General features: G+C 37.0%; 1 protein-coding gene across 4 annotated transcripts in view; it reads right to left on the bottom strand.

Annotated features, from left to right (window-relative positions):
* Nucleotides 1-695: 695 nt before the first annotated feature.
* Mctp2 (multiple C2 and transmembrane domain containing 2) overlaps nucleotides 696-15342 on the bottom strand; it is a 223423-nt gene continuing 208776 nt past the window's right edge. For 2 of the 4 annotated variants that reach the window (XR_007106943.1, XR_007106944.1), the window contains 4 exons: nucleotides 11576-11685; nucleotides 5737-5834; nucleotides 5138-5342; nucleotides 696-3575 (listed from right to left, as the gene is read on the bottom strand). Coding sequence is in view for 2 of the 4 variants with exons in the window: in XM_047538510.1 (XP_047394466.1) it covers nucleotides 3507-3575; nucleotides 5737-5834; nucleotides 11576-11685 (277 nt within the window). In the remaining 2 variants the exon portion in view is untranslated. The remainder of the gene's footprint in view (nucleotides 3576-5137; nucleotides 5343-5736; nucleotides 5835-11575; nucleotides 11686-15342) is intronic. The other 2 variants (XM_047538510.1, XM_047538509.1) reach the window with 2 other exon arrangements.

Below are 15342 nucleotides of genomic sequence, written 5' to 3'. Positions count from 1 at the left end.
TGTTCTCTCCCTTATCCCATAGTCAAGCAATTGTCAAGTTCTGCTAATTTTATCTCCTAACTTTCTGATTTAATTTTTTTCTGTACCAATATTTGAAAGTTCAGGATATCATCAATTTTTTGGGAGTATTACAATTGACTTATAACTTCTCTAAGCATTCATAGTTGCTCATATACCTACTGCACATAAAAGGACTGCTTTCTTGAAACTGGAATATGAACATGTCATGCTGTTGCTTGAAAGTATCCATTTAACATCTAGTTCTACCAGGGGAACATAGTCTGTTTTATTCAGATATATCATCAGTGTTTTTAAATCAATGTTTGTTAAATAATGGTACAAGGAAACAAAGAATGTAAAGATTATTTTACTGTCCACAGATAATATATTTCCATTGACATGAAGGTAAGAACTCCAAATATAAGATATTGTTTAATTTGGAAGTTGGTAATAACATTGCTAGGAATTATAAATAATATTGCACAAAATAAACTTCCTATATAAAGCAAGAAATATATTTTCCAGGATAGACTACACTGATCTATCCAGTTCAGACCTATGTTCTAACAGAAGTACATGAAAGAAAACAATGAAAATTTGGTTATAAACTGGTCTGTTTAAAATGGTGTTCCTTAGAAATGTTGTCAGGATGGGAGGTCTAGTAGAAGACAGTGGGAGTCAAGGCTTTTGGTAACTCTGACCTCTAACAGAATCTGGCAGATGCCAGTAAGTTTTTTTTTTTGTTTTTTTTTTTTTGTGTGTGTGTGTGTGTGTATCCCACAGAATCCACTTATTAGAAACTTAATCCTCATATGGTTTGAGATGGGGACTGGGCAGGTAATAAGGATGAGATGAGGCATGGAAGGTGGGGCTCCCCGATGGCAATACTGGTTTCAGAAGAGAGACTTGAGTGGGCATGCTCACTCTTTCTAGAATTGCTCCTAAATTTCTGATAGTTCTTCCTTACTCTTAATTTCACTTTCAGTGGTTTCAGTTGACCCTGGTAAACTGTTTCAAAATTCAATAAAAAAAACTTCGGAAAGAACAAAACAAGTTCAAATGTCAAACCACTCTGAATGATGTAACAGTACCTTGTGCCATTGTGGTCCAGGCTGCCTATATTTGAATCATCCTTTTGTCCATGTGTCCACACCCTATGTGCTATCAGTCACTTGGTAGCCATTTCAGGTTTCAGACTGTCAAAATACTGCAGTGCTTGTATTCAAGTAATCCTTAATACTGGCCCCAAAGCCCAAGAGTAATGATGCTGGGAATGGATGTGCCAGAATGTACTTCCTTTTAAGTGAAAATATTCAAGTTTTCAATTTAATAAGTACAAAAAGAAATCTTATGTTGAGGTTGCTAAGATCTGGGATAAAACAAATCTTTTATACATGAAATTTTAGAAGAAAAAATTCATGTTAGCTTTGCTGTCACATATCAATCTGTAAAATTTATGGCCTCAGGGTGTGATAAGTGCTTATTGAAGGCATTAAATTATAGGGTTTGATATTATCTGAGATGTCATGCACCCACTGGGGGTCTTAAGACATCCTCCAAGGATAACGGGGGACTCCTGTACTTACATCAATTTTAACATTTCATTTACAACTCACGTCGATTTTTAACCCTCAGCATCTATATAGTCAATTAACAATGTTTTCCATATACAATTTATTAAGGGTTGATTTGGTCCTGATCTTGTATCCCAGCTACTGATTGTGTCTTAATCTTATGGCTGAGAATTCCAGTTAGACTACAGAGGAAATATGTCTAACTAATGATGTCTTCTTGTAGGGAAAATTGTTTCATTTTGAAATTGTATAGCAAAAGAGCAACAATAAAGTATTGGTTCTACATTTAAATAAATAAGGGGTTGTTTTGCTGCTGAAAGTTTTCATTCAAATGACTGATCAGATCTCACATGTCTGCTTAAAAATGTCTGACTTAGGTCGTTACAAAATGACAGACTATGATAAACTGTATGATAGTTGGGAGCAAGACAATGAGGCATTGTTTACACAGAAGATTGAGTAACTGGTTTAACAAAAGAAGTTCTTGGGTATCTATTGTATGTACAACTAAGAGATTTACTGGGGCTTTTATAATTTCTGCAAGGCTCTTTTCCAGCCAGCTTCATTAACTTGAAGTAAATCAAATCATGCAGAAATCTGGCTCAGCCAGAAAGAAACCCAGGAAGATACAATATGAAGAAAAACAGACACAAGATGATAAGGTTTAGAGTCTTTGGCATTTTTCATAAACATTTTGTTTGAACATTATTAAATTACAACTCAGAAACAAAAAAAAAATACCATAGTAAACTCACTATTAAATTAGGTCTTTTTACCTCAACTTTTCTTTACAGTACATACACATATATAAAACTGCACATACAAAGTATGTGTCAACAAAATGCAGTCTTTAAACTTTAAATATCATTTGAACAGAAAGATTTGTATATATTTTATATATGCACAAAATCAAGAATTTTTTCAGGTGATTACTGAGAAATTGTGGGGTGTGCAGGAATCAAATGTCATCAAAAGAGGACATTGGGGTAGTACATTCTAGTAGTAGGGTTCTGAAATTTTCATAGCATATAGCTTACTTTGACCAGAAGGGGAACCAAAGATAAATTCAGACAAAGAAATTTTAACTTTCTGTTCAAAAACATTTGAGAAAATGAAATGATTATATTTAGGTAATACCCTCATTGATAAAGTCTCTCTCTTCATACCTTTATCTTTCTAAATACTCAATTCATTTATTCATTACCCAATCCATGCCTTTCAGAAACTACCTATTAACATTTTATTTTGGAAATAAGTCAGAAGAAATGGCATTTTAAGGCAGTCAAATACTTTCATGAAGCCCTCAATCTTTCAAAGAGTGGTCCCTTGGGACCTCCTGGGGCATCCATTGCCAGCAATGGACCGTAATGTAGGCTGGTATCCAGCACCAAGGGCTTACCAAAAATTTATATATATGTTTGTGGTAGTGACCACTGAATGAATACTAAAGATTTGGGTTAATTATGTTAATTATTATAAAATCTTTTTGTAATATACATTATTGGATAGATAGTTACCATAGACTGAATTCAGATGAAATTTGCATGAATGATGATGTGAAAGGAGGGTTGATCTGTTGAAGGTGTGAAAACCAGTTCATCACTCTCAAATCCGAGTGGTGTCTTGGCTGTTCTCAAGAAGGGTAATCAGACCCACGGGAGCCTTGCTTCAATCCCTATTTGAGAATGGATGTGTCCTTCATAATCTCAGAACTGGTTCCTTTTGCTGGGATGGCCATCTATGCAAATGATAGAACACCCCATGTGGCAGGGGGACACAGGAGTGTTGGCGTCTGTGCATGTGAAGAAGAGGAGAGAATACAGTGGGTTCCACATGGCATACATTTTAGGACCCCACAGGACCACTGAAATAGCCCTGACATTGGCCTGACCGAGTGCACATCATAGGATGCTGGAGTCCAAAGTCTCTATCTTAGAGAGTGCTGCGCTTCTTCCGAAGGGGGCTGCCACTGCCGCAGAGTTTCAATTCCGCGTACTGCACCTGTGAAAACAAACAGACGTGTTGCTGGCAGTTAGGTAACCCTAGCTCACCACAGAGTGTGTTAATGGCTCCCCAAGGACAAAACAAGGCAAAGGAAGGAAGGTTCAAAGGTAATGAATCATTTTCTAAACACAGGAACATGGAGGGATTAATTGCAGGAAGGATTTGAGAAGTCATGCATCATTTCTTGAAACCAAAATATTAAAAGCAGATTTTTCTAATGAGATGCATGGGTTTCTACCTGCTCTGGGCACTGCTAGATGATCTTAATTTTGTGTGTGTCAGTTCTCAACCATAAGTAAGTTTAATAACTGCCTCTTGGGAATGTTTATCTTAGTATATGATATAGCAATTTAGAATTATTCATTTAAAACTATCTAAAATCTTGGGGGGAAAAATCGCAGCCAATTATGGACATTTATTTTGTCTAAGGGGAAAAATGCTGAAATTGATACTGGGTACCAGACTTTATTATAGATTTCTTTAGAAATTAATTTCATTTACAATATAATGGTTAAAACATCTGTGATAAATATGAGCACTCGGGGAGTCCCCAGGGGCACACTGTCAAGGTGTTATTAGAAACCGCCCTTGGCCTGATGGGGAGGATCTTACTAGCATGCTACATGTTGTTCTCAGATGCTCTTTCGTTGTATGTCTGTGTTCATCCCAACTCTAACTGGATGACCATTCTGAGAGCTGTTGCTTGGATCATGCAGACAACCCTTGGGGGCTTGATGGAAATTGCTATTCTTCAAGGATACCGTACAAACTCACACTGTGACCCAAGTGATGGTACATTGCAAATGTATTGCTTTGGTGTGGGAGCTTTGATAGGCTGCTGGTGGAATGTCTTCATTTAAACTATTATATTACAGACCACATGTGCTCACTATTTTTAGCGTTTGTGCCAAACTCTCCAAAGACATGATGTCCAATCTTGGTGAGTCTATACTTTGCCAAAAAAACAAAAACAAACAAACAAACAAAAAACCCACCCTTTCCTTCCAGTGTTTTGTAAAGGTCTAATTGGGGAATTAAGAATGACATACCTGTCAGTTTTCACTGCAAAACAGAACTGAGGTTTTTTGTTTTTTTTTAATTATATAAGGCAAATGGTAAAATACATTCTGTGAAAGTGATTTTATTCTTTAACAGTTATAAAGTCAAGGTAAAAGATAAAATAGTCAATTTTAATCTCCAGAACTTGAAATGAAGGGGGAAGGAACTCTAAGAACTTTAACCTTCATGTCTCTTTAATCTACTCAGATGCTGGGGAACCAATTGTGTCATAGTGGCCCAATGGTGAAAATTGACACTTCATTTGGGATTCTCTCAGATAAGACAATATTGTGTCTTTGATGATATTCCAAATGATGTCTCCCCATCTACCTATTCTTCATTAGAGAAACTGCTACCTGCCTTCCTTCCTCAGGATTCATAGCAGGCTAATTTGTAGGAACCCACATTGAGCTATTCTCTGGCGCTTTCTCTTACTGTTGCCTTTTTTAATCTCTGAGCATGTACAGAAACAAGACGGTGCTGGACTAAGTGACCATTACCTGTGAATAATACTGGTGATTGATCTCAAATTATCTCATGCCGTCTCCTCCTCTCCATGTAGCAGAGTAAATGCAGGATTTGCCCTCAGCATCCTGAAGTCTTTACAGGAGAGAGGACAGGAGGGAGACCCAGGAGATAATCAGGGCAAACAAGAATAAAAAGAATAATCCTCTTGTTCCCTACTTCCCATAAAATGCCTGCCATCTGGAAGAGGAAGAAAATAAGCATCAATCCTCAATCTCCTGCAATTGCACTTACTGAGCCCATCTTGTCCTCTTTAGGGAGGCAAGCAATCAAAAAGGGCCAAACATCAGCACACTGCCGCTGCACGGTATGAGTTCCAGATTATTCTTTAGTAGCTCTTTTTCAGAGTAATTTCCCCCATCATCTCATGCTTTGGACAAAGCTGTTGTTGCTTTTTTTGTTTTGTTTTGGTTTTGGTTTTTGCACCACCTTCCTGCAAGTCAGGCCTCTTTAGGGTTTTTCAGATTCCTTATCTCAATTACTCACACAAACACAGTCTTGCGGTCCTCCAGCTCTGTGTCTGGCCAGACCTCAGTATGGGAGCCCCTATTGGTGGTGACCACTCATTACATACCTTTTGAACATCAGAAGGTACCCTGGAGAGGAAGTCTAGTAGCTCATTATTGTCAATGGAATAGGGATTTCGAAGCTTCTTGGTAAATTTATTTATTCCTGGAAAATAGAAACACCAGAGAGTTCTTCATCTTTCTGTCTACCTACACACCTATTTTTAAAAATCTTGACTGAATTGGGTGGGGGGAGTATTCACAAGTAAAAATTAGTGTGAAAACAATTACTAGATTTCAAGTCATGCACATGTTGCTGTCATGTGGAATCATTCACAAATGCCTTTTCCTGGAAGAAGGCGGGGGCTGGGGATGTGGGGCTCTGCCTTCTTCAGCTGTGAAAATCCCATTACAGTCCCAGCAGCAGGGCAGCAGAACAAGCACTAAAACTGAAGAGCTCATTGGCCTTTTTTGGAATATACTGATTAACAGCCTCCTTTTCTATGAAAACAAATGTCCCAGATGGGAAAAGGCCTTCATTAGCCAAAACAAGTCCCTACTTGGAGGCTCTGGACCCTGTGTAGCTGTGGGAGGTGGAGGGCGGGACATTTTTGTTGTTAGAAAGAAAATGCAGAAATCTCTCTCCCCCCACCTCCAAGTCATTTTCACAGGATTCTCTTTTCTCACTGCAGAACAGAACTTGACATGTTGATTGTACTTTGATGCTGCAGGAAACTGTGAAAAGTTATTATTGGAAAATTATCTTACTATGGTTGCTAACTTACTTTGTAGACTGTAACACTGGAGTGTGGGTTTGTCTAGGCAATGGATTATGTGCTAATTTAGGATGGGGACAATGGTAATTAGAGATGGGTTCAACATTTAAGATGTGAGACCACTGAAGAGCACCCATCTTTGGTGGCTGCACTTTATGCTCCTGTATCTGCCCAGGACACACTCTGCCCATGGTTTCCTCTTTAGTGAAGAGGTCCTCTCCACCACCTTTTGTCTTCTACTCTGCTCCTTGGTGCTGCTTCATGTACCCAGAGCTCATAATCTATAGTCTTTGCACCAAATGTCAACCCTTTTTTCATGTTGAGTTTTAGAAGCAGAAAGACTAGGTGGCCTTCTGAAGTTTTGCCACAGGGTGCTTGTTTAACAAGGATCATATCTGAAGGCCTGTCAGTCCCAATGACGCTGAATGAATTCTTAGCTTAGTTGTGCTCTGAATGGCTCCTACTCAGAAGCCAAGTTCAACAGTCCCCAACACATAAAAGGTTTGATGTTTTTCTTTGTTCATTAAATATTACTTTGCTTTCATCTCAGGACTGGACTTCCTGCATGGCATTATACCTGACACAATGCCAACCTCCAGTCCTTTCTTTGGGGGGTCAGATTTACATCTGCTTTGCAAATGGGGGCCAGCCATTGTTCATGAGTTAATGGTGGCTTGGTGGCTGGGCTGGGGAAGGTTCCCAGCAAACGATTCCCTTTCCCTCAAGTCAAAGCTGCACTCTGCCTTTCTTCCCTCTACCCCCACAGCAAGCTTCATATTTCTAACTAAAATTTCCCCCAGTGTTCCTTTAAACTAAAATACTCTCACTGTGTTATTCTAAAGACATTTAATTGTAGCATGGGCTTTTTGGCAAAAGAAAACAGACAAGGCAAAATGATGAAGGGAGACAAAGACGTATTGAGAAAAGATATATCTTCTATTGTTAATTATATATAGTGTGCGCATCTGGAGTCTTTACAATGAACAGCAAGGCAGGGATAATATCACAGCCGATCAAAACACGGCATTCTTAGTCACTGAGAAGATTATAAACCTGCACAGTAGCTCAAATGCACCGATAAAGGCAGAAGTAGTCCACAATGCACTGAGACTGTCTACGTTTGAAAAAGTTAGAATAAAAATTACAAGGCATTCAGATTGTGTGCTTCAAAAGCACACCTTATTTTTTAAAGGTATCTCAGGCTTGAATATTTCAGTAATTCCAACATAGTATCTATTGTGTGAGATCCAGGGCCAACAGGAGATCACAGACTTCTTGGTCATCTTTAAGGGCCAATGGGGCAACACAACAAAGGTTATGGTGCAGGAATCCCTGGGTCTCAGTTTCAGCTATAGGATGCATTAGCTGTGTGATTTCAGGCAAATCACTTAACCCTCCTATGCATTAAAACTGACACAATGCCAACCTCTAAATTTCTCAAAATTCTAATGAAAAGAACTGCCCTATATAATTTCTAGGGTTGATGGTAGAATCATGCTGGATAAGATATGCAAAAGAATTCTGTAATTCCACATCAATGTAGGGGCTGCAATCATTACTGTGGGTATTAATAAGCTAGGAAGCCAAAGGAGGTCCTGAGGGAAGAGTTTTTCTACTATTATGCATGTGATCACAAGACAAATCTGAATGTTATGGCTTCATCTAGTGAAATGCAAGATGTAAGTTTAAATTTTAACAAAACAATACACGTAGAGGGATCTATCTGCTGTTAAAAAACACACACTTTTTTTTTTTATTTTGTCACAATAAAGAAATCAAGTGAGATCTAAATCCTAAAGGATAGCACTTGGGAAATATACTATCATCCAATGGTGCTGAAGCATAGATTGAATAGGTCAGCAGAGTGGAATGAACCATTCAGTATAAAAAAAAATGTGGGAAAAGAGGATATGGAAAAATCACATGAATGCCTTGCACTTAGTAACTTGAAATTAAGCACTTGAAACAGAATAACAATTTTTCAGATACTTATATAAGTAACTGGCATGTAACTCTTCAGTGTGATGCTTTGGTTTCTATAGAATATCCTTGCTTACTCATTTTTCAAACCCTGAGTGCCTTTCATATGAGAGATGTGATGTTATCAACTGGAGATACAAAGTTAAATCCTGGCTTCTTCTTGCAAAACTCCCAAAATAAAAGTGTTTGAATCCAGAATTGGGAAGCTAGCATCTGTGATGAAAAACAGAATAGAAAGAATATTGGAAAACTCTTCAACAGAAGACATGCATGGGATCAAATCTCAGAAATACTTGACCTTCTGAAAATATATTGACTAAATTCCAGTAGATAGATTTCTAAAGTAAACTTCAGATATCCCTCTTTGCATCTACTTCTTGATTTCTAAAAATCACACTCCCACACAAGAGAAGTGGTGGGCCCAAGAAAGAGTCACCTGTGGAGAGCACAGGTGTGGAGGCTGAGACTCAAAAGGATTTTTCCAGTGCTCACTAAAGATATATATCTCTGTTGCTGCACAGGGAATTATAGGACTAAAGAGGAAAGAAAATCATTACCTATCAAAATATTACAGTAAAATTGAAGTCCAGGAATTTTTTCATATGCTCATGTCAAATGATTATTAAAATAGGGAAACAAAAACATTATTTGCCTGCACAGAACACGAATATCTAAGAAAATGTTAGGTTCTTATTCATAATGTTAAGGATTCCATAAAAAATAAATAACATCATATGTCCAGGAGACTTTCTTAAAAGAACATTATTAATTTGACATATATCTTTTCCCATGTGAAAAAGCACCTGCAAAACAATGTACTGGACATACACTAGCTAGTAACTAACTTGCCTTGGAAATGAATAAGTTCTAATGCAACAGAAGAATATATTTTAAGATGGAATGGCAGGTCTTATGCATTGAAATCATGGATTGATTGTCAAGACATTTGACTATACTATTTTTAATAAGCTCATCAGTAAACTATGAATTCCTGTCTAAATGGAACCAAATCTCCAGGAGGTAAAGTTCAGAGTATGACTGCTGGCTTGAGTGAGAATGGTGAAGTTCATGCTGTTTAATAGTTTCATGCATAAACTGAACAATAAATACAGAAATTTTTCACTAAGTAGATGCAAAGAGTTGTTGGAAAGCTGCCAACATCTTGGAGGAAGTCAAAGTGATTTAGGTAAACAGAGGGGCTAGAATCCTAAGATTGACAAAGGAGAAAATGGTACTGTTGTTCCTCTGTACCACTGGGTTGTACATTTGGATCAAAAACTTCTGTAATAAATGTTTGCAGAGGTTTTTTTTTTTTTGTCATTATTCCCTAAACAATACTACTTAACCTGAGTTTACAGTATATTAATTATTATAAGTAATTTATGGATGACTTAAAATACAGGGGGAGATATGTATAGGTTATGTGCAATTATTCTGCCATTGTATACAGGACATGAACATCTGCAGATTTGGTTATTCACAGGGCGTTCTGGAACCAACCTCCGGAGAAAACCCAGGGATGACTATATTAGTCACCTTTGTGAGGGAAGGATGTCTATAAATAAATCAGGTATGCACTAGTGTTGAACAGGAGACCATGGCATTCAACTTACAAAAGCTGTTTGAACAAAATGTAGCCAAAGGACTGTAGTTTTGAATCACACCTGGTTAAGGCAGAGAGCTATATGAAAGTATAAATTGTAAACGTGATCAGGAATTGGAAACTCACACACACACACACACACACAAAACAATTGTAAAAGAATAAGATTACCCAGTCTATAGATAATATTCAGCATATAAAACATGCAGGGGAATTTTTTTAAATATGCTGCCTTAATCAATGAGCTATTCGAGGTCCATACTCTTTCCTAAGGACCAAAGTGCTAGCATTGTTGCAATCTAAAACAAATCTAAGCATGAGAGGACTTTCCCCAAGTTGCAAGGATGAGAGCCAGCGTTGAGGTGCATTGTCTTAAGCAATAGCAGAGATCCAAGTATTAACTCATAACACTCAGGAGAGGGTTAGAATATGTTTTGTTTTTCTTTTCTCATCCCAGACTTGCAACAAGCTGAGAGGCTTCTTTAGATGCGATTTTCCCCTCCTAAATACTATAGAGAATGATTGAGTTATATTCCCAAATTCCTTCTAGTTGCGATTTTATGAGTTCTATTTTTCCCATGACTTTTCCCATTTCTGGATGTCCAGGTTTGGCTTTCCTTGTGCAGAGATATTCTATCTTTTTGGGATTCTTGTAATGGTTCTAGAAAAGTTGCAACTTTTACCCAGCATTTCCAGGTTCTCTGTCCATGCTTAAAGATGAATGCATTTCAGCAGAGGCTCCCATCTTTGTGACTTCCCTGAACTTGATAACATAGGAAACTCCCTACAAGTTATGAGGAAGGAGAGCTCAGTAACAGTCACAGGACAAAGGCTGCCAAGTCCCCAGCTGTTCACTGCAGTGCACTGTCCTTACATCAAGCAGGGGCCACCTAACAACAGATATAAAGATCCACAAAGCTGCATGAGTATTAAGTCAAGAAATTTATTTCAAGTTTGATATTTTTGTTCTCTTTTTTTAAAGCTACTAAACCTTTTAATCATCCCATTTCCATGGTAAATAGCAGCTTCCTCTCTCTTTTTAGGCACTGGTAGGTAGTCGCAGAATGTCCCCTCTTTCACCCACCTCCTGGATTTAAGTAAGAGCATAAGTAGCCTTTATTCTCCAGAAGAGACAAAGTGTCAAGAGCAACCTGGCAATGACCAGATCTACTTTGACATTATATAAAGGGCAAGATGCAGGTGTGTGCACCCTGTTTGAACCATGGTGTTTCCAGAAAATTACTGGGCCACACCAACATATCATTCAAGGGATTAATGACTGGGAAAGCCCAAAGGGAAACAGCATGCACGATCACATTTTTTATTTGGTCACAATTATGCAAGGGGCCTATAAATATCTAAACTGATGGTTCACTCTACTGGCCTTTTCCAGGAGGTCCTGGAAGTGTTTGTTCCCCAAATGCTCTCCTTAATCTCATGTTTAATTGCTGACAAGAGCACATTTAAAGTTTATAGTCATACTTTAAAAATGAATAATTGGTTCTTACCTGGAATTGATTGCTAGCAAAAGGACCATGTCAAACTTACCCCAGATTAAAATGATATAGCGCAGTGGAATGAAGTACAAAGTGATGGTGGCCACGGCCAGAATCAAACAGGCCAGCAATGAAAGAAACGGGACCGTCCAGTTAAATGTGCTGTAGACAAACCACACAAATATTATTTCCTCTGATGCTCAACAACTTCATATGTATTTCACCCTTGGCTGTATAAAACATCTACTGAAAAAAATTTATTAAACACTTGTGGATGCATATTGAAATATCACACTGTAACCCATAATTATATAAAATTATTACATCTCAATTTTCAACAATCCTGAAGATAAAAGTCTGAGCTATAAGAACATTAATGAGGAGATTCTCCCAAGACTAAACTCCATGTAACTTGTCAAAATACTGGTTGTTTGACTTTCCTGAAACTAATAGTTCCTAAGAGAAAATACTTGGCTCCTGGTATGGTATGGATGTGAGGTGTCCCCCAAAAGCTCCTGTCTTAATGCTGAAGTGTTTGAAGGTGAAATGATTAGATTCTGAAAGCTGTAACCTCTTTAGGGAATTAATTCATTTGATGGCCTAATGATTTGAAAAGACTATGTTAGGTAGGTGATATGTGCCTAGAGGAAGTAGTCACTGGGGTATGCCCTTGGGGATTATATATCCTGTTCCCCTGGCTCCTCCTTTCTCTGCTTCCTGGCCTCCTTGAGTTCAGCAGCTTTCCTCCTTCTACCATACCTTTTTGCCATGATGTTCTGCCTCACCTCAGGCCCAGAGCAATGGAGTTGGCAACTAAGGATTGAATGTCTGAAACACTGACCCCAAATATACTTTTTCCCTTGCTAAACTGTGCCTGTAAGACATTTGGGTCACAGCAATGCAAAGCTATCATGACTCTCAGTGATTTAAAAACTGTGATATTGCCAAGATGGATCTATGCAAGGAAATCTTCAAAGCTTTGGTGAGCTTACATTCAAATTAATACTTCTCTGTCAGTGAATGCCTACTTAAAAATATTTAGAAAGATTATTATGGTGCTTTCATGTTTCTGCATTCTCTAATATCTTCTATTTAAAACTTCCAAGTTCATTTATTCTAAAGGTGCCCTCAAATGGGTGGGGGGTATTGGCTGCAAACCATCACACCAATAATCATAGATGTCATTTTGTCATTTAGAATTTTCATGGGGTTCTTTTTTCCTTTGACTGTATGCATTGCTTTTGGGACTTGAAGACCTAGAACTTGGGATGTGAATTCAATATAACATGGAGATTCCTGAGTAGTCCTAAAAAAACAGCACTACTGAGGATTCATAGGTATCCAGAGTATTTCATCTTCCCATACAAATTTATACATTGAATCTTTGCCTTGTACTAGAAATACAAAGAAGTTAAGTTTTCTTCTGTTGGCTTTTGTGCGAGTTGGGGCAAGACTTTGGGCAATTATGGAGGAAGTAGCATTTAATAGTTATCAGGCATTTAATTTGTGCTAACCTTTAACAAAGCCTCAGCAATGGCGAGAACCCATCTCTATATAAAATACAAAATAGGACTGAGGATGTGGCTCAGTGGGTAAGTTCGGCCAAGTAAATATTATCCTCAGTTTACAGATAAGCACACTGAGAGGCTAATTTGTGTAAATAAAATTCCTTCAATAGTACAGAATTAGGTGTCTCATACTCTTATTAAGATAACTATCAATGTTTAAAACTTTGCCTGTTGAGATGTATGAAAACATTTGTGTATGTATGTAATTTCTTCCCTAAATCATAAACAAATTCAAATACCTTTTAATATGCTTGTTGGTGATTTTTAAGGTAGAAGTTATTGAGAAATAAGTTATTTCCTTGCTTAGGGTCACAATATATAAAAGTACTTAAGAAAATGGGTTTACAAGCTGAGTAACTTTGAGAAAGTAACTAAATTATTCTGAACTAAAATTTCCTCTGTGCAAAATGGAAATAATAACACCTGTGTCATAGATTTTGTTAGAATTAAATAAGAACTTGCATTTTCGTAGTTAGTTCAGTATTTGGCACATTATAAAATCTCAAAAAAGAAAAAAAAAAAAAAAAAAAAGGAAGGCAGTTACTATTTGTGAATTTTCCCTGAAGCTGTTTTCCTTGACTTTGTCATAAGTGTTTTAAAATATTTCTTTGGATGGTAAAGAAATTGGTACTTATGTTTGTTATCATATTTTTCCAGTTAGATGCTTTGTCTTCATTTTAAATAAAATGTTACCAAGCTTAACACTGATTTTCATTGTCTGTTTCTAGATTTGGCCAGACTTAGAAGATACCTACCTGAGTTTAGTGCTATCATGCAACCATTTATAAAATCACTGTTTCCCCTGTTCCTTTATTTGAACACATATATGTAGAACCATTTCTGACTTCTCTCTTCTAGAGTAGAACATTTTGGAGCACAAATTCACAATGTGTTCTAAGAAATTTAACCTGCAGCCATCTTTGCTACAGGCCACAGAGGTAGTATATGAATGTCTGCTCCAGTCTGGCTTATAACACATAGAAACAGGAAATATTGTCATTAAAGGGAGAAATCTCAAAAGACATATAAAAAGAAAGAAATGGATCAAGTACTCTAAAATACATTAAAATACTACACAAATTTTAAAAACTGATATGACTCCACCATGAAGGTTCAAAACTGGAGAAGACCAAATGCAGAAGTAAATGCGCATATAATTATTCCTAAAAGTATTCAAGTTCCACATGTATAGGTTTATCATACTGAAAAAGAATCTGAGGATATACTCCAAGTTAATTCCAATTCCAGTTAATGACTGCTAAATATGAAGGGATGGGAGGAAAAAGAGGAAGGCAGAATGGGAGGCTTAGTTAACTTTTATAAAATTAATTAAATAAATATTAAGCTTTGTAGCTTTTCGCATTTTTTAAAAGTGAAAACATTTGTGGCAGATCCTGATACAAATCCATAGCTCTTTAGTCACTCTGAAGATTATTAACCTAATAGTTTACAATTAGAAAATATCTGTTCCAATGCTCATTACCTATAAGCATCACCATAAGCAATGTGCTCAACTTCTCTGTGCTTTGCTTTATGTCTCCCATATGTAGGAAGGGAATAACATCTTTCCATCCTCTTGTGGAGATGCTGAGGGAATCAGTGACTTCATAAATATAAAGCATGTAAAACAATATTCAGCATGTAATAGTTACCTAACAACTGTCAACTGCCCTCATTTTATGTGGTTGTACAGAAGTAACAAATATGAAAATGGATTATAACAGGTAGCATTCTGAAAAAAATAAAAGCTACAAAATGTGTAACATTACTATTTTGTCAATAAATATATGAAGTTTATTAATGAAACCATCAAATTAATCCTGATTTTCAAATTAAGAAGTAGACTTTCTGCTTTTTTAAATCTAGAAAATTACTCCTTAGACATGTACATATGATTCCCTTTCTAGCAATACATCTTAAAAAAATACTGGATAAATATACATCATTAGCCTGACATGAAAATAAGAGAATGAAAAATAAAATTGGAAGAACTCTGAGGTAAGTACGCTTCAAAGTCAATTTTTACTTTATGACTTCTGCCAATTATTGGGATTTTGAGCTTCTGTTATCAGCATAGTATGTGTGGGACAGGAAGTAAAGCTTAGCATGTCCTCAAAGAATCAAACAGGGAATCCCTGCATAAAGCTGATGTATGCAGGGTAAAGATGAGTATGAGAGAAAGAATGAATGGAAGGGAAGGAAGAAACTATCCCTAAGTAGACATAAAGAACTATGCCTGTTGTGACTTTAG

This window comes from Sciurus carolinensis, chromosome 2 (assembly GCF_902686445.1).
Source record: "Sciurus carolinensis chromosome 2, mSciCar1.2, whole genome shotgun sequence".
Classification (NCBI taxonomy): Eukaryota; Metazoa; Chordata; class Mammalia; order Rodentia; family Sciuridae; genus Sciurus; species Sciurus carolinensis.
The sequence above is the reverse complement of the archived record's forward strand: the minus strand, read 5'-3'. Positions and strand labels throughout refer to the sequence as shown.